General features: G+C 41.4%; 1 protein-coding gene across 7 annotated transcripts in view; it reads left to right on the top strand.

Annotated features, from left to right (window-relative positions):
* USP54 (ubiquitin specific peptidase 54) overlaps nt 1-21,066 on the top strand; it is a 1,650,598-nt gene that overhangs the window by 33,556 nt on the left and 1,595,976 nt on the right. For 6 of the 7 annotated variants that reach the window (XM_085603496.1, XM_085603494.1, XM_085603495.1 and 3 more), the window contains exon 2: nt 10,461-11,830. In XM_085603496.1, coding sequence (XP_085459622.1) covers nt 11,684-11,830 — 147 coding nt within the window. In that variant the 5' untranslated portion in view covers nt 10,461-11,683. Of the gene's footprint in view, nt 1-5,098; nt 5,146-10,460; nt 11,831-21,066 lie in introns of all 7 variants that reach the window. The other variant, XM_085603490.1, reaches the window with a different exon arrangement.

Below are 21,066 nucleotides of genomic sequence, written 5' to 3'. Positions count from 1 at the left end.
TACAATGCCAATAGCTCAAACTCTTGCATATGCAAGACCTATTGCATTGCAAATGCTTGTTTAATTATGAATTTTTCTAAACACATCACATTAGTTATTAAATGTATTGTTGATTTCAATAAATGTCCTTAATCCATTTTAAATTAATAGAATGAAATCAAGGTTGAGAGTGGTCACCTACTATTGTGATGAACAACATTAAAAGACACAGGGGAATTATAAAATATACCCATGGTAAGAGATTTGGATCCGAAAGGTTCCAATAAAACATTTTTAGAAATTGGAGAAATAATAAACGTTAAAAAAAAAAAAAAAAGGAAAATAGGGAAGGGAGCGAGTGAGTATTTTCTGCACTATTAGGAATTAAGAACGTTTTCTTAAATCAAGCCAAACTTTGCAACGGTCATGTGTGGCACGTGGGCAGCATTGCAAATTGCTAGAAGGCATTGGCTGACATGAAGAGAAGTGAAGGCTAAGGCAATATTAGGAAAAGTTACAACTAGTTGAGTGAGGTTGAAGAAGAAGTGGCAGAATTGATGGCCTTGAAGAAAATGTGTCTGCTGGCATTGTGAAATAACACAAAGGAGATGTTTTCCATAGTAAGCCTAGGCGAACCATCGACCGGCCTAGTTATCTTAACTGTTTTGTATCTTACCTTTTCCTTTGTGTTTTTAGTGCTACAGATTTCATTACAAACATTTATTTTGTGTCAAATTGTTTATATTCCAGTTAACTGTATTAACTGTAGCTTATATATTCTTTAAGGGGGAGACATGTGGTGTTAAAATTTCAAGTTGATATCCTTCTTGAAATTTGAACACACACATTCTATCCTCTACAGTTTAGAAAGTAAACTGGGATTTGAGTGTAAACTGGGTAGGTTGATGGAGAAATATAAGCATTACTCAACGATTAAATGAAAATATGTAGTAACGTTTCTGCGCGGATATCTTTCATTGACACTATACTTTCTCCGTGACAAGATGTTAGTCAAAAACTGTTCTCTATGATCTTTACTAGGGGTTATTGAATGAAGGTGTTGGTATTCAGTAGAACTCTAGTTTTATCCGGTAAATCATTCGCTGTACACCTAGCCTCATATAGCAGTAGAGGGACATTCCCTCCACACCAATTGCTTGACTGACTGTTCGATATTATAATACTGTTTTCTACCCCTAACGAACCAGCTTCCCACAAGTATTGTCATTCTTTTTACCTCCTTCCAGTCTGCTGGGCTCTAGCCACAAGGAAATTAAAGCTGATGATATAAAAAGCTTTCATATTCTAAATGCTAAGTTTTTGTTTTTGTTTGATTTGATAATTACTCTCCTTAAGTTTTGCTATCTCAAAATGTGGACTAAACTGGCCATTACAAAACCTCCCTCGTCAATGTACACTAAATTAATAAGGGGAATGTATTTGAAAATGTTATATAGACCTATTAATTTGCAGTATCATTTGGCACTGTGAATTTTAGCAAATGTAAAAAAAGTCAAAGACCCATACTCTTAAAAACAAGCATACAGCTTTTACATAATTTCTCAGCATTGGTTACAGCATTTAGGGCATGTAGATTGAAGGGTACTAGGGATGATAACCTATCCATAAAAACCTTGTTAGTACCAGTAAGGATTTATAGTGTGATACTTCTTTTTTTCCAGGGGTGCAACTCCAAACCACATGTGTAGTCACAAGAGCAACTTCAGTTGTTTCTGATACCGGCACAATACTATCCTAGCCAGCTGTTAAAATATTATGTACATTCTGATTACTTGGAATCATACAGTTGGCAATACGTGGCTCCTTCAAGGTGCAAAAGCGTAGGGTATAGTTATTTTGAATTTGCTATCGGTCCACAAATAACAGGCCATAATGTCCCTTTGTTTCTCTATGGTCCACTCTTCCTTCTTGAGACACCCGCTTTTAATTCCTCCTCTCAATCCAATCTCTTGTAGTTTCAGCTGCCATCGGCACAGATATCCTCTCTTCCTCCTGGCTATTTTAAGCTTTCAGACCATTGTCCTAACTAGACTAGTGAGGATTGTATTACCTTTCTCACATCCAGAATTTCGGGGGTACAGTATGTGACAAGCAGTTCAATACTTTTATCAAAGCCTGTAGTGAGTTTTCCACCCCCACAACCAGGTTGTGAGTTTCCACCACTACCCTTCTTACCCTAGCACATTCATCTATTGCAGATTACAAACTGGCTTCAGCAACCCTACCATGTGGTAATTTTACCCATGGGTTCACACCTGGTAACAAGTTCAAAGACCTATATACTACCATCACCCAACATCCTCGCACTGCAAGTGGTGTGCCAGTTGGGGACCGTTAATGTTTCATCTCTCTCTGTAACTAAGCAGTCACTTAAGGCATTTAATGTGGTTTTATTTGTTGGACAAAATTTGAAGTAATCAAGCTAACATATCCATCTTATGGTTTAGAAGTTCAGAGTCCTGACAAGGATCATAATACCAGATGAAGTGTGTCCAGCATTAGTCATACAACCCTTTGTATCTGAATATCCTGAGGGCAAAGTTAACTGCTCACCTTCACTATGTTCCCCCCAGTTTATATCCGGTGATGATTGACTCACACTCGAACAGTTGGCCTTCCCCACTCACCATATGAAATGGCGTGTGCCCCACTGGGGAGATCAATAACCGCATAAAACAAATTACAAATGAGGGACTCAGTCAAGGCTTTTTGAGTCAATATAAATATGATTTTCAAAACCAGAAATCATCTTTCACACCAACAGCTTACACCCATCGAAAAATCCACAAAAGGCTCAATGATCCACTTGATCGGCCTATTACATCAATGTGGATCGATTCTAGAGCCCTCATGAAAATTATTTGACCATTTTGTTTTTAACCTTTTGTGACTACCACCCAAGCCCATTATAAATGTCCAGGAAGTTTACACTTTTGACCCAATAGACCAACTTGTGCTTACAATGGGTGTTCAAACACTATATACCAACATACCCCAACAGGATGCTCTACATTTATCCACCAAAATAGTGAACAAAGACCGTGTCCCACGCAGGTGCCTACTGACTTAGGGCCATATGCATCAACACTTTTTCCCATAGACGCAGAATGGGCAAAACCCTTTGATGCATCTGGCCCTTAATCACTGATCTCCCATAGATAGCCCTAGAAAATAACTTTTTCAAATATCAAGGTGACTAATATTTCAAAGCAAATAGAATAGCTATGGGGCCGCCTTTGCCTCAGACCTGACTATTCTATAAATGGATGCATATGAAAATTAAAATGTATTCCATGAAACTAATCCCTTCAAAACACACATTGTAGGTTGGTGCAGATGCATTGATGATATGGTCCTGATTTGGTCAGGTGCCCAGGACACACTTGAATCATTTCTTATGTGGTGGACCAGTAGATCAGCTGATATTCAATTCACAGTATCCTACAGTCACACATCTACTGAATTTTCAGGTATAACCTCCAAAATTGGGAATAAGCAAATGCACACTACTCTCTTTTGAAAGCTCACAGAAGGAAACAACTTTCTTGGGTATTTCAGTCATCACCCTTGAAGCTTAAATGAGGATTTACTATAGTTCTGTCAGAAGGAGGATCCTTTGATGCTCAAAACCCACAATGTGTGAAGACCGGTAGGTTTGTGTAATGACAAACACCTAAAATAATCAAATTAAAAAGATCAACAAATACTGGAAATTCACCTTGGATCTGGGTACCCCAGCACATCTTTATAAGCTTTCAAAAGTAGTAATAACATCCGGTACCAAGTGGTGAAGGCCTTTCTACCTTCCACAGCACTTGTAACACTGTGTTCTCATTGGAATTTACCCCTTCATCGTTGCTCTTTTAAATGTGGAAGCTGCAACGCATGTATCCTGTGTAAGGAAACGAAGGCTTTCAAACATGGCAACAAAAAGATCATTCTGCAAAGTCTAAGTAGCTGTAATATTGCAAATGTATTTTGTACAGTCTGGTTTCCATTCTGCTTACTATATATAGGCTAGACAAAACAAAATGTGAAAGAGTGCATTCTTCAGCACTGTAGCTGTATTGGATGTCAGGCAATTAGATTACAGCTTGTGGAATATTTCTGATTGATGCATCATTCTTCTGATGACATATAGGAGGTAGTGGAAAGGATTATTCCAGATGAGAAATGGGGTGGTCTTTCCAAAAAACTCCAAATTCCTTAGTGTAAGTGGATCAACAGAGTGAAGTTTATTAACGAAGGACTGAATAAATTTGAAGAGTGGAATAGAGTACTGCAATGTATTCGACTCTTAAGCATAAAGTTTATTTCCTGCGTTTGCATTTTCTCATTCATTTTCAAGTAACCAGCAAAAATGTGTAGACATTTGGACTATAATAGCTACAATGGGAAACAGACTGTGTGATTTAGATATGTGACACACAGCCTTTTAGGAATATGTATTTTGTATTTCTTTCCGTTTATCCACAAATAACCAAAGCAATATGTCATCAGTGTAAATATTAGTTCATTTGTCATTGTAATGGGTCAAGTACTATGTGTGATATAGATGCTTATAATGTTAAACATGCCCCTTTTGGAGTGCGTACCATGAGAACTTATATGTGGTCCAATACATCATATATCTTGATTGGCTGAATTAACCTTACTACTGCTGCTAACACATCTACAGTGCCATTAGATGTATAATTTCCCCTTCAATTCAGCCACTAGTATTTTGAGAATGAGAGCGATTCTCTAATTTTATTTTTTGCAGTTTCAGGAAGCTTTTGGCTCCTGTCTTCCTGATGCACATGTGCGGTTTATTGACTTACCTTGTGTGTGCCCATAGATGCATTGTAACTCCATGGATCTGACAGCATGACTTTGTCTGGCCAGGGATTCCAGCACTTGCACACTTTCTACATGCACTCTGCTTCTTGAGAAGACAGTGATTCCCCCAACTGAGTGCATCAATTGTCCTCATGAGTGATTGGAAAGCGCTGTAAGTTTGCCCTTGCGCTCAGTGCTCTTTACTGTAGCAGTAGGAGGTGGATTTCTTCCCTATTTCACCTATTGTTTACCTGGTTCTTCATCTCCCTATTTATTGTAGTGAATCCAGAAGGCTTTGCCTGCATTGACAAGTCCTGCATTACTAAGGTAAGCCACTCATGCAGGCCTTAGGTATGCCCCCCATATTACTACTACTTTGGCAGTTCCTTGATTTTTTTTTTTTTGGGTATCTAATTGTGATTTAGCCAATCTGTTGTAGCTTCACTGGAATTTCACAGCCGGTGGCTTATTGCCTTATTTTCAAGGTAGGAATTGATGTGACCATTGCTCATACAGTTACTTTTAGTTACTCACTACACTTTGTTTAATAAGCCACAAATATCCCTTTGTGTTTTAGCACCATAGGTGGGACACACCTAGATACTTTTGGCTATACTTTTCAGGTACTCCAGTTTTCTGTTCATCTTCGGCTTCAGACAATGGAGCTCTAACCACAGGGAATGGTAGACATTCTCCCCTATTTCATAAACCCTTGCCCCTTTGATTTTCCCTTTAGATACATGGAATCATATTTCTGGACCAGCTGGGCTGTTTTTCCATGATAGCATCTTTCCTTGGGCAAGCTTTAGTCCCAATTACTACTGTTAGTCGTTGCCCTGCTCTTTTAACTAATTTAGTTTTTTTCCACGCACGTTCTTGCAGTTCAAGGTGTAACTTCTTCACCATCCTAATGAAGACATTGTGAAAAGCACCCATCAGTAGGGGGTTAAAACATTGACAATATTTGACGATTGTACTGCTTAGTGTTTGAATTCCGAGACTATTGGGTGTAATTTTACATTACGAATGCATCCCTATCTACCACAAAATTCAGAGGTAGCCATATATAATTTCAAGTGTATCTGAGCTAATTCCGTTTTGTATTTCACTATAGCACTGCTCTCTAGCCAGCAAATCAAAAAAAAAAGACTATGCGTATGTACTATTCAAGTTAACATTTCAAAGATGACCAAAGACAACTAATTGACCATTCAAATTAATTCATTCAATACGTTCAACAGTTACTTCACTTTTGCACTTTTAAAAAAAAACATGAATATTACATTTCCATACACAAGTAGTCAAAACATTGATAAACATAACAAAACATGGGTGAAATTTGTGACAAAAACCATTCGCCATACAGTGTGCTACATATTACAATGAAATAATCAATAAACAAATGTTCAAAGGTTTGCCAGGCGGGTATCTTAGAATGTTGGCACAGCTATTTATGAGAAAAGTGATAGTATGGTGAAACATTTCAAAACGTCTGAATGAATCTTGCAAAAAGTTAATTAATCACATAATGCCAATGGGAATTATGTGCAGATAATTTTTAGGGAAACTGAACAATATATTTTGTTCATGTCACGTCTCCAAGACGACATTTTTGGCACCTCTTTCCCAAAGAACAGTTTGTTGACATGTTTAAAAACCTAGTGATTAATGGGTCTCCTCAGGGCAAGGAACTGGAAAGCCTTTCTTGACATGGACTCAAAGGGACAACTAAGGCCTGCCCATAGTGAATGTAAAGAGAGAGTGGAGCAGTATGCTTAGCGGATTCAGCCTGCTACCACGTGAGCAGTAGATGTTGCAGCTCTCTGCTAATTGAGTCAACTGGATTAATACTGATGTTTAAATAACTTAAAATCACTAGGTAAGTGGAATCCTCTCCACCATTCAACCTCCTGTTTTACAAACCCCCCCTTTTCCCTTTCTGGGACTCTGTATACGTCTTTCAACCCCATGCACTTATTTCTTTGAGCACTGCATCAAATGTGATCTATGTAGCATATGAACATGAATATTGGAAAGTCTTGATTTACTTCCTAAGCAATGGTCTTTTTGTTGTTTATTTGAAGAAAAGAAGTGTTAAGGAAGGAGGCCATCCCATTCTCTTACACTTAAAACGCTAAAGTCATTTCAGATTTGTAATGTGTATGTAACTTAGGTTATGAGAAATACATACTCTTTCACTGGTAACAGTATGAGAGGCACTTTTAGGTATGTTGAATTATTTTTTTCTTTTACATTTTTTATTGATTCAGACATGCTTGGCTGTAAATTTAGGCCGTAGGCTATGCGGATCTTGTTTGACTAAATTTAAGAATTATTTGAATTAGGCTAAGCACTTTAAAAATTAATAACTTTATCAGTTATAAAGACAATACAATTGTTATTGGTGGTTTCATGAGAAATGGGGCAGATGAATCCACTGGTAAGTTGAGAAAACGAAGTAATTAAATTAGTCATTCAGAAATTGCCTCCTTTGTTCCAAGATCTACGTTTTATCTACTCAGTGGATCCTGTATTGTTCTAATATAAATGTTTTAGTCTCTACAAATGGCTGTGATTAACCATGTATGCAGTTCAATAAATACGACTACATTAATAATTTTTAATCTGTAGCAGTAAGGGTGTGAATTTAAGAGTTATTTAACCAATGAACTGAGAGTAAAGTAAACCTAGAGAGGAGATGTGCACTGTTGTGTGAGATGCTTCATATATTGACTATTTAACTCCAATCAAAAACAATCTGCTCACTCCAATCTGCCACACTCTAATCCAAAACGATCGGTCCCCTTTAATTTATCCCACTCCAATCTGCCTCACTCCAATCCAAAACAGTCTACCCCACTTGTTTCAAAACAATCTGCTCTACTCCAATCTGCCCCACTCCAATTTGCCCCACTCTGTTCTTTACCAATCCAGTCTGCCCCACTCCAATACAAAACAGTCTGCCCCAATCTATTCTGCCCCACTCCAATCCAAAACAGTTTGCCCTCCTCCAACCTAAAACAGTCTGCCCACTCCAATCTGTCCCACTCCAATCTGTCCCAGTCCAATCCAAAACAATCAGCCCCTCTCCAATCCATCCCATCGCAAACTGCCCCTCTCCTATCTTTTTCACTCCAATCTTCCCCAATCTGCCCCATTCCAATCTGCCCCTCTCTGATCCACCTAACTCTAATACGCCCCACTCCAATCCAAAATAGTCGGTCCCGCTAAACTCCATCCCACTCCGATCTTCCCCCAGTCCAATACAAAGCAATCTGCCCCACTCCAATTCAAAACAACCTGCCCCACTGAATTCAAAATAATCTACTCTACTCCAATCCAGAAGAATTTGCCCTACTCCAATCCGTAAACTCCAGTCTGCCCCAATCCAATCTGCCCCACTCCAATCCTCCAGTCTGCTTCACTTCTGTCTGCCCCTCTGATCTGCACCAAAACAGCCTGCCCCACTCTAATCCACCCCACTCCAATCCAAAACAAGCGGCCCGACTCCAATCTGTTCCACTCCAATCTTCCTCAGTCCAATCCAAAACAATCTGCCCCGCTCCAGTTCAAAATGATCTGCCCTACTCCAGTCTGCTTTACTCCAATTTGCTCCACTTCAATGTTCCCCACTCTAGTCTACTCCACTCTAATATGCCCCACTTCAATCCAAAACAATCTGCCCTACCCTAATTCGCCCAACTCCAATCTGCCCCACTCCGACCCAAAACAATCTACCCACTCCAATCCGTCCCACTCCAGTCCATCCCACTCCAATCTTTACCACGCCAATCCGCCTACTCTAATCTGCCCCGTTCTAATCCACCGCGTTCTATTCTGTCCCACTCCAATCTGCTGCACTCCAATCCCCAAAAAACTGCCCCACTTCTACCTGCCCTAATCCAATCCAATCCAATCCAAAACAATCTGCCCTACTCCAATCCAAAACAATTTGCTTCATGTGAATCTGCCCTACTCCAATACAAAACAACATCCAATATTCCCCACTCCAATCCAAAACAATGTGCCCTACATAAATCCAAAACAATCTGCTCACCCCAATCTTCCGCACTCTAATCCAAAACGATCGGACAAACTCTAATTTATCCCACTCCAATTGTCCCGACTCCAATACAAAACAATCTGCCCCACTCCAATCCGAAAAAATCTACCCCACTCCAGTCTGTACTACTCCAAACCAAAACAATCTACGTCACTCGAATCTGCCACACTACAATCCGAAATAATTAGCCCCATTCCAATCCAAAATAATCTGCCTCACCCCAAGCCAATCCACCTCACCCAATTCAATCCAGCCCACTCCATCCCCAATTTGCCCTACTCTAATCCAATACACCCCACTCCAAAAGAATCTGCTTAAATCCAGACTGCCCCACTCCAATCCAAAACAATCTGACCCACTCCATCCAAAACAATTTGCCCTACTCCAATCAATTCACCCCACTCCAATCCAGTCCACTCCAATCTAGCCAAATCCAGTTTACCCTACCCCAATCCAATCCACCTCAAACAATCCACCTCATCCGATCTAATCCACCTCACTCAATCCAATCCACCTCACTTCAATCCAGTCCACCCCACTGCAATTCAATCTACACCACTCTAATCCACTAAAGTCCACCCACCCCATTTTGATCCACCCCATCCAGTGCACCCCACTCAAATCCACCCCACTCCACTGCAGTCCAATCCACCCACTCCACTTCAGTCCACTCCACTGCAGGCCAATCCACCCCACTGCAGTCTAACCCACATCACAATTCAATCCACCCCACTCCACTGCAGTCCAATTCACCCCACCCCACCCTAATCCAATCCATCCATTCATTCTAGACCAATCCACTCAACTTCACTCTAATTCCCCTCACTGCAACCACCCGACTGTCATCCAATCCAACTCACCCCACCCCACCCCACCCACAACAAACCAATCTAATCCATCCCACTGCAATCCACCTCACCCCATTTCAATCCACCTACTCCAATCCACCCTATCCAGCCCACCCAACTTCACTCAATCCAACAACCCCACCATCTCAATCCACTCCAGCCCACTCTACCATATTCCACTCCACTCTGCATCATCCCACTCTACGCCACTCCACTCTACTCTACGCCACTCCACTTTACTCCAGTCCACTTTACGCCACTCCTCTCCACGACACTCTACGACACTGCACTCTGAAATTGCACTTTACGACACTCTCTGCCACTGAACTCTTCTTCCCTCTTCTCAACTCTTTACCACTCTACTCTCCCCACTGCAGTCAAGGACAATCCACATCACTAACTTTTAGACATGCAGAACAGCAGCCACACTGGTGTAAAACATGTCAAAAACCTACTGCTAATAGCTCTTATATAGACGAGACCTATTGACTTTGCCAATGCTTGTTTTCGTGTGCATGACCGTGTGGACCTCTTTAGGAGTGCAACATGCATATGAGTTAAAACGAAAGCAGTGTAAATCGCTAACATGCCCTTGTGTTTTTCTCTCTCGCTATTTAATGTTGAATTATTTATACTGTTTCTTCAACATGCTGAAACTTTTGTACATTTTTTAACCTGGCGATATTGTCGGCTTCCTTTGTAACCATTTTAAGGTTTTGTGTTGTTTGCAGGTTTCTGTTGACGCTTTGGAAACCCAACATTCGGAGTCGTCCTTCAGTGGGACTGCTAATCAGCATGGTTTAGTGGATCAGAAAGAGGAAAAACATTCTCTCCGCAGCCAGCAACACCCGGGGAAAGACATATTGTTTCCCAACTTCGTGAAACTGACAGCTATTTCTGAACTTTTCTGCGTCCAGCCCTCATGCCTTTGAGGAATATATCAATGCAAGGGATATAACCAGTATTTTTTTTTATACAGAAACCTAAATCGCTATTTTTTTAATACCTTCTCAGCCAAGACGACCTCTGCTGAGGTGGTAAATAGTTCTATGTGAGCGATGGGTGAAGCGAGTTGATGTTTTTTCTCTCTCCGAGGACAGTCTATTTTCGCATGTTCCGAAATCCTTATGAAAGATTGGGAGTTTACAGTGGGAGGTGAGTTGCGATCGTCCTTGGCAGAACACCAGGAAGCAGCCAGCATAGTAATTAAGTGACACAACCATTTGTTGTTTTTTCTCTTTCATAAAGCCGACTAGCACAGCCTGGCACTCGCGTCAAGAAGAGAACAGACGCAGCACTTCATAGTTGAAACTGGAGCATTCAGGTTTCGAACCTGAAGAATTTTTACGAGATATCATTTATTTTTACCTTAAATAACATACTGGATTTGTATTTTAACGCGGACCCCGTTGCGTAACCTGTTTTCTAAGCAATTCGAAGAAAGTGGATTTGCTGTGCGAGTAGTTAATTTTTTGTCATTCTGCCTGCATGCTCTTGCAACAGTGGTATTATTTTCTTGATCTGCAACAGGTGTATCGCATGAATAAGGAGGAACATCTAATTGGCAGCTCGCGGGAGTTTTGGGGATGAAATTCCGTCTATCCATCTTGAAGCTGGTAGCAATGAAGTCCTGGAGCCTCCTCTTAGATCATGGCAGACGGGGGGTCAGCCTTTTTTTCAAATACCATGGATTTGCCAGCGTTGTTTCGTTCATTGTTTGTATTCAGCAAAACAGCCCCTACCACATCATCACCTAAGCTTCTTTGACGCCTGATGGTATTCAACAAATATCTGAGCAGTGGTTGCTCTAACTCCTGAGACATTCTTCCTAAGATTTCTTTTGTTTGGAAGAGAGTGGGTTTCTTCTGGAGAAAGGATTTTTTTCAAAGTCGAAGCAGTTTTTATCTGGATTAAAAGAGGAACTCCTCCTTTGTGTTTGAGACTGGATGCAGAGATGTCCTGGAAGAGAACTTACTTTGCTGTGGGGAGAGGAGGCGTGCATGGGATGTTCACACCGCGCAATTCCACTTCTATTGCACCCAGCAAAGGCCTCAGCAATGAACCTGGACAGAACAGCTGCTTCCTGAACAGTGCACTACAGGTAAAGCTGCTCATCTAGGTTACAATTCATATTTGTTTTTCTGCTGTTGGTTGCACTCTTTCAGAAAAGGGTTTTTTCATCTCAACCAGTTCTTTGGGTGGTTTGCATTGTTTTAGTTGGATAACGCCTTTCAGTTGTTTCATCATATTAGAAGACTCTGATTCCCCTATTCTTCTTAGTGTGTCTAGTGAGCTAGATATTTAAAGACTCACAATACAATAGTTGTCAGGCTCTGTACATGATAGTTCTGATTTACAAAGGCTACTTTTATTGGTAGTTGTATTGTGCGAACTGTCATCTGGAGGGGAGACAAAAGACCAGAAAGATGTACCTAAAGGGACTATTGTAACGCGCAGCATATCAGGTCCCCTTTGTTTTGCCAGCTGAACGTTTTCATTTTAGGGTGCACTTCCTCATTATAGAGAGTCTGCAAATTATCTTGGAATATCGCAACAATTTCTTTTTTATGATTGCCATTCAGGTGGGCTTATTTCCATTGACCCCAGCAATATTCAGCCAGCCAGAAAGTCGTTGCACTAACCACGTATTTCAACCGCGGGTGGGCGAGCTTTTGCTGTACCATTGGGAAGAATTCCATACTCCTCTTTAATGCTAACTGTGAGAATTGCTTAAAATGCATTAATTTAAAATTCTCAGCCTGTAGGTGCAGTGGGGAGAATAACCTGCCTGCAACAAAGCAGAAACACTCCTCTCTTATAAGCAGTAAGAGACTCTGGGTGGCACTAGATTCTAAATTCTAGAAGAGTCTTGTAGCAAGAATGTTTCATGTCTGTTTATTTCCTGCTTGCCGAAATTGTTTCAGTGTTACCCGGGCAAACATCCAGATCTCATTTTGTGTGGCCGTGAAAAGAAAGCAGTTGGTTGCAGTAAGACACTGGCGAGCCTGTTCCTTAGTGTTTTTTTAAGATCTCAAAATTATGCTGAGAGGTTTGGGAGATTTGCCAATGTTTGCAAACTAACGAGTGTTCCAGTTTCTCAGGGTAATTGGGCAAGGTAAGATGTTGTCAAATAATGATTCCTGAGTTTCTGGTGAAGGTTCTTAATATAGTCTTCCAAAAAAAAATATATATGTGCTAGGTGGCAACGAAGGAGGGAGGCAGGGAGAGGAAGAGGGATGTTCTGTGCTTCAATCAAGTAGGAAAATAAGCAGGAACAGGGAACAAACAGACCAGGGTATGAAAGTGCATTTTATCAGATTATACAAGGGGTGGAATCATCCCTCATAGAAACAGGAGGAATCCTGATAAGTGATGCCTCCAAAAGGCTGGCAGTGGTGCAGAAGATTGAGTCACATGTAAAATATGCCCCATTTCACTAAACTGCATCCCTTACAGGTGACTGTCTTTGATCCAGTACTACAAGCTTGTTTAAAAGCAAAACACTGTCAAAAGCATGGTTATGACTTTAAAAGGTAGAGAGGACCTATCTCGTTTGTACAGTATTCTTTTATCTGTAATTAAATTTGGGATGTCGCCCACAGTCAACATGAAGTATGTGTGTTCTTTGCAGATTATTATGGGCAACTATTTTCCAGATTGTATTCCAGAAATACTCATCAGCTGCTGCTGTCTTTGCCAAGGTAAAGCTTCCAACGCATTGCACTAGCCAGGAAGAGGCACTTTATAGGATTGGTGTCATAGCAGAAATTATTGACAGTCCTAAACGAAATCCCCAGTGATAAAGCACTAGGAATTGGTGGCATTCGGTGGGCGCGTTGTGGGACTCTTTACCATGTCTTTGCACCTCAGTCAATCAATAGTACTTTAGTCGATTAAAAATATAATTCTAAAAGTAAAATATACATACACGGACATGTAAAAAGTTGAGAAATTAAAATGACCAAAACATAATACGACTAAACATTTTAAAAAGGCATCATTTTATGACATTGCATCCTCCTTTAATGACTGTAAAAATCGAATATTTTCAAAGAAGGAATTAAAAAATGTTTTGAGTTAATTTAGCAGAATTAATTAAACAAATACGAAATGCAAAAGTGCCTGGTCAGAGACCCCATCACAGGGACAAACACATATATTGGAGGGATCATATCGACCCAGTAAGAAACAGATTTGGGAACGAATAATAACAGTGTAAAAAAGAGTGAGAAGTGTCCTATCCTAATACTCAGCCACTTTCAATAATATAAGGTTCAGTTCCCAGGTATGTGAGCAGCATAATATAAGATCTAATGGAGGATTTGAACAGGTCCACATTTTCCCATTCTGAAACAACTGTTCAAGAACTGTGACTTTAAATTATACATATCCTGTTTATAAATATTATCTGGGCCTGTGAACAAACCAACTTTCCCCTGGGCCACTAAAGCATCCTTGATGTAGGACAACCAGGGAATTTTTATCACCTCCTTGCAGTCTAGACGATCCTTGATGAATGATTGGTTGAGAGTGGCAAGTGGGTTGGACTAAACTGAGCGCCAAAGTGATAATGGAGCTAGTTTAATGGAATCTTCGATGTACGGAAGACCAAGCTCCTACTGGCATATAAAAATGAAACAGGAGGGAGGAAGACCCAAAAAAAGAAACCAATATCAATTCTTTTCAAGCTTCGCGCATTTGAGTATCCCCAAACGTTTGCTCCATACAAATCACCCAGAACATAGTGTCTGTTATAGATTTTCATCAAATCGGCCTGCTTGCTGCCTATTGTGAAGGTTAAGGAAAAGAAGGCACCCAATGACTGGCGTAGTTTCTGGCTCCAAACAAACAATTTGACTCCATGAATTGGAGCGGTGAAATGTGATCCCCAAGTACGGGAACTGAGAAACCTTAGACAGGGTACTACCATCCATTCTTGGCACTCAAATCAATCGAGATCATCAACAACATCTTCAGGAGTGTGCAGATGACTTAATATTGGCATATGGCTTAAGTAGTTGTGTTTTGTAAACTAAGACGTGCTTTCAGTTATTCCAACCAAATCCCACCCAGTTTCTGTACTGGACTCTGAAGCAAAATTGTACTCCAGAGTGCTAGCAACTTATCCATTAAAAACAATCTAATCTCTCCATGGCGACATGGTTTTATCTCTAGTCTAGATAACAATACACACCAGTTTTCTCACTTCAATATTAAACTGGGTACAGACCCTGCAGACATCTATTTTTCCCCTAACGGAGTTAAGTAATTTGATCTGGGGTAGTTATTTCCCTTTTTAACCAACAAGTATCCCAACAAGTATCATAGAGGTGGTCCTTTCCAATACAGGGGGGCACGGGATAGAGTGGTGGGTCACCCCAAGTGGGTATGCTAGCACTGCATGACTAGTGCAGGGAAAGAAAACATTAATTTTTTATATATATAACCCTCACACACTCAGTGTCATGCTTCATCATTGGTTTCACCCTGACTCCTAAAGGTCCGGGTGGGCTCAACCATGTTTCAGGGAGCACTTTTTAGAAGGGTGACCAGGGGGCTTAAGTAGAGGTTAAAAATCCCTCCCCTTCACCTAGGTATCTCTTTAATAGTGGAGATGGTGGGGAAAGTAAAAACAAAATCTTGCGGGTAATGTGGACTATTATGGTCCTAACACCCTATTTCAAACCAACATGTTTCAGCCCTACTCTAAGGTCTTACAAGTTCCTGGGCTTTCATCAGGCCAACAGACTTGTACCTCTCTGGATTATAGGTCAAATTAACAAATGGCTGAATTTGTCAGATCGAGGCTCCTCAGGATCGGAATGATGCACAAGGGGTCCACCTCCTGTTATCCCCAGCACTGATATTAAAAACACACAGAGCAGACGGGTGAGGAGGCGAAGGAAAGGGTATTGGGAGATGGAACAGCAGGGATTAAGAACCTGTAGGAGACAAGAGAATACCCATTAAACGTTGCTCAGAGATGTCCACTCGCCATTACTTCTTGCTAAACACAAAGGCATACCTTATAACCAAACGGCCAATCTTCCATAAGTTTTATAACCTATGTGAAAACAATCAAAGACGTATTCCCTGCCGAAGCCTGCAATGACAAACCAAAACAAATCAACTCCTTTGTTTCTCTCTCTTTCTCTGAAAGCACAGTAAGTCCCACACAAGATCATTCACCAATTATTAACTAGACGTTCCACATACGACATGAAAAATAAAAGGGAAAAATAATAGAACGGGAGAGTCTTGGAATGAAATGTTTCAGTCACATAACATGATTACTCCGTGAACCCAGATCATCCAATAAAGGAATCTTCCTGTAAAAAGTCTCTAACACAATGTACTTTCCATTTTCAGAGAAACGATTCTTCGCGCTCGCAATTGAACCCTAAGCCAAACGTTGTACAAGCATATAGCCAAAAAGAAATAGTGGAACAAAATACTGAAATGACTGTTACAATACTTCCTACCTGGTAGCTGTTTGTAGTCCTTTACATTTGACAGGCTTCTTAGCTTTTTTCCCTGAACACACAGAATCCAATCGCTTCGTGATGCGCTGAAGCAACACGAACGTCGGCTTCTCCTTCCCAATGAAGACGGTTTGAATGTATCGTCGGGGTCCTCCGCCCGCTGGCCTTATGATAGGAATCTCCTCCTTCTGTCCAGAAGAGGGAGAGCGTGAACCCAGAAAAACAGCCATTAGAATCTGTGAGACACCAATTGCCTCACCTCGATGGAGCACACGAAAGAGTGCCTCAAACAGCGACCCATGAAACCACGGATCGCTCGTCAATCTAGAAACTAACTGGAATTACGCACGCAGCCTGGCGTGCGACGAGTCCTTTTATCCCATGGGCCTCTATGCCTAGCGCTCATGGGGAATTGTAGTCTTTCATCTCGAATTCAGGAACACGAAAGGCGCTGTCCTCCGTTATTCCTGACAGTACGCCCTCCTCCCAAGTGCCTCTTAGATCCTGGCTTGTTGGGGTATAACATGTGAGATGCAAGGACTGCTGCCGGAACACGAACATTAGACACAGGTTCCCACGAGTCGTCTTCAGGCGCATATCCTTTCCATGACACCTAATACCACAACACCCCTCTCCGATACTTTGAATCTAGAATTCACCTCACCTCATATTCCAGACTTCCATCCCTCAGTACAGGAGGTGTAGCCAGACCCCAATCACTGTTAGCAAGCTTCAACAGACTGCAGTGAAAAACACTGGGTGTATCTGGAGGAGTATAGGCAGGCGCAACTTGTAGGCAACAAGGTTGACCTGCCTTAGTACAGTAAAGGGACAGATGTATCTGGGGTGGAATATACTGCGGACCCTAAAATGTATATGTTTGGCTGATAGCCATACCTTTTCACCTGGTTTATACCGAGGCCCATCCACACAATGTCTGTCCACCCATTTCTTGTAGTGCTGCTTGGCATTTTGCAAATGAACTTGAATCTTTTTATGTAGCGACTGAATCTTTTTGATTTGTGTCTTTACCTCTGGCTGATTGTTGATTTCTTCAGGTATGGTGATCGCAAGAACCTTAGCATGAAATCCATGATGAGCAGAAAACTGTGATATTCCGGTAGCACTGTGCCATTTATTGTTATAGGACAGTTCAGCAAGCCGTAACAGAGATGCCTCTGCTTCTTTGCAATAACAACGTAGGTACTTTCTGAGGGTTTGGTTCAGTCTTTCCATCTGCCCATCGGTCTGAGGGTGAAAACTGGGGGATAGTGCAGAGGAGATGTGCAATTCCTTCCACCACATTTGCCCGAAACAAGCAATAAATTGGCAGCCCCCTATCGAAAACGATAACTTCTGGGATGCAGTGTATTTCACTACATGTTCTAGCACTAGTTGGCGGTCTGCCCCGCTTTGGGGAGGTTTACGCATGGAATTAAATGGCCAATCTTTCTGAGGCTGTTTATTACCACTAATATGGCAGTGTCCTTTGGTAATTCCAAAATTAAATCCATACTTAGGTTCCACCAAGGTTGTTTCGGAGTTGGCAGATGCCTAAGTTTTCCTCGTGCTTTGGAATGATCTCCTTTAGCCCTTGCACAGACAGCATACTTGGCGACCCATTCTTTTGCATCTGTACCTAACACATCCCACCGAAAGTTTCTTTGCAGCAAATGTGTAGTTTTTGACTCTCCAGGATGCCCAGCTAATACAGACGTGTGACACCATTTAAATGCTCTTTTTTGTAGAACGTTGGAAGGCAGGTAAAGTTTGTTATCCATGAAAGGTAAACCATTGTTTGATACTTTGCTTCTCATGTGCAGCAACCCATTGATCCCAATTATCTTCAGAATGGTACTTCTTTACTTCCTCTAAGAAATTCTTGATCTTTACAACACAAAGGACCTTTGAAGGATCAATGATGGGTACATCATGTACTTCTTTTAGGTTACTGGCACCTTAACGGGACAAGGTGTCAGCCTTCCTGTTCTCAATCCCTGGTCTGAAAGTGATGATGAAATCATATTCTGCAAAGAATATCATCCACCTCTTTTGTCTCTGTGACAACTGCCGAGCTGTTTTCAGATATTGGAGGTTTCTGTGATCAGTGTAGAATGTGACCTGATGCAGCGACCCCCACAAATAGTGTCTCCACTCTTGGAAGGCTCTTTTGAGGGCCAGCATCTCTTTTTATGATATAGTATAATTTACTTCGGCGGTATTCAATTTCTTAGACCTATATGCCACAGGGTGTAACTGTCCTGTTTGTTTATCTCTTTGTGACAATACAGCTCCTACTGCCACCTCCGAGGTGTCTGCCTTTAAGACAAAAGGCACATCTGACTGAGGATGTCTGAGAACAGGAGCAGAGGTAAAAGCTTTTTTGAGAAATACAAATGCATCCATGGCATCACTAGTCCGCACAAAAGACTCTCTCTTTCTCAATAGTCTTGATATGGGAGCCGATATGTGGGAGAAATGCAAAATAAATCGACGGTAATAATTCGCACATCCCAAAAAGCATTGCACTTCTTGCACGTTGGTAGGCACTGCCCATTTCTGTACAGCTTCCACTTTCCATTCAGTCATACTCAACCCAGAAGGACTCCGCATTACTCCCAAGAATTCCACTTCCTTCACATGGAAATCGCATTTGCTCAACTTTCAATACAACCGGTGTTCCTTCAACTTTTTCAACACCAACAAAACATGACGTACATGGACATCCTCCGACACCGAATAGATCAGGATATCGTCGATGTATACCACCACAAACGTATCCATGTGTTCCTTCAGCACATCGTTCAGGAAATACTGGAAAGCAGCAGGGGCATTGCAGAACCCGAACGGCATGACAGTATATTCATATAGCCAATACCGTGTCTTAAAAGCGGTTTCCACCCATCCTCACCAAATGGTATGCACCACGTAAATCCAGCTTTGTGTATACAACTTCTTCCTTAACTTGATCAAGCAAAACAATACTAAAGGAAGAGAATACCTATTTCTGTTGGTGTTCTTGTTCAGCATGCGATAGTCTATACATGTTCCTAAATCGCCGTTTGCTTTAGAGATATAAAAAAGTGGAGATGCATCTGGGGAACGGGAATGTCGAATAATATAGCCAGATAATGATCCAGATACTCTCAAATGTTTAGTCTCTGACTCAGACAATGCGTACACTGTACATGATGAGATCATGGCTCCTGCTACTAAATCAATTTGACAATCATAATTCCTATGAAGAGGGAGGTTTTCTGCCTGACTTTTGCTAAATACCTCTCTATACTGTACATACTCTTGGGGAAGTTATACCTTTTTTCAGCTGCTGTGGCGATGCACCATGAATGAGCTAATGCCATTGCCTGTGGGGGGACATCTACTAAACACATCTTCTTACACTCTTCTGATTGGAAACATAAAACTGTAGAGTTCCAATCGATAGTAGACCGGTGCTGTCTGTTCTGTAACAGGGCCTGATTTTAAAGGTTTACCATCAACTGCTAACACACTGTCAGGATTCTCTGTTGAAATGCAGTTCAATTCGAACTTTTGCACCAATCCTTTATTGATAAAATTACCAGTGGCTCCTGAATGCAACATAACAGTTACTGGATGTGTGTCTTCAGTAGCTTGCAGCATCACATGAAGAACTATGTGTAGTTTTGTTTCTCTCGCTGCTTCAACTGACAAAGAAGGCACTCTCCATCTTTTGATTTCCACGTCTGTTACCGAAAGGGGGAGACTAACTACTTTGACTGTCTTGGGTTCAAAAGCCGATATCACTACTTTTTAGCTTCCAAAATTGTGGGAGGTTTTTGGTCTGAAAGGGCATTCTCTTACGAAGTGCCCTTTTTTACCACAATACATGCATTGACCGTTTACCCGCCGGGCCTCTATTTCTTCTTTAGAGAGAGGGGATCTAATAACTCCAACTTCCATAGCCTCGACTTGACCTTCAGGACCTACGGAATGTTTTTTGTAACTCCTGTCAATTTTTGCAAACATTCTGTCATGTCTACTCTTATCGCCTGCTCTTTCGGAAAGTCTATGATCTAGTCTGAGGGTAAGGTTCATTAAGTCAATGCACGTGGTGGGTTGAGGTTCTATCTGGGCCAGAATGTCCTTCATTTCTTCTCTAAGCCCTTGATAATATAAAGATATTCTCTTTTCCTCCAGCCACTCTGTTTCTGCTACCAACCTATTAAAGGAGGTTAAGTACGTCAGCAAATCTCTTTTCCCTTACCGTAGTTCTAATAGTTCTTTGTCCGCACTAAAGGTAGTAGCCCTCCGGTCAAAAACTCTTTCAAACTCCCTAGGAAATGCGTTTCAATATGATAAAACGGGATTGTCACTTTTGACTAAGGGCACTGCCCAATTGGCCACATCTCCTGCTCAATAGGAAATGGCAAACTCCGCTCTTGAGTGGTTGTACGGGAACAAGGCTGGCTTACAAGAGAAATGCAACATAACCTGAGTCAGAAACACCTGGATCTTATGTGGGTCTCCTGAGAACCTCTCAGGTGTGGCTAAAGGTATAGGGGGTGGAACATGTACTTGTATCTTTGAGGTGAAAGCCGATGCATCAAATGGATTTCTAGATTGTCTATCTAGTCTTTCTTTCATCGCCGCGGTTTCAGCCTTAGAGGCTATTAGCTCCTGCTGTACTAGGGCCAATGCCTGCATCACATCGTCTAAGGTAGCCATGGTTATGCAACACACCGATCGGGAGTTTTACTTCTTGGGTGAATAATTCTGTCAGATTGAGGCTGCTCAGGATCGGAATGATGCACAAGGGGTCCACCTCCTGTTATCCCCAGCTCTGATATTAATAACACACAGAGCAGAAGGGTGA

The sequence above is a fragment of the Triturus cristatus genome, chromosome 1_2, assembly GCF_964204655.1.
Source record: "Triturus cristatus chromosome 1_2, aTriCri1.1, whole genome shotgun sequence".
NCBI lineage: Eukaryota > Metazoa > Chordata > Amphibia > Caudata > Salamandridae > Triturus > Triturus cristatus.
Note: the sequence above shows the minus strand (reverse complement) of the source record. Positions and strands in the feature narration are given on the sequence as shown.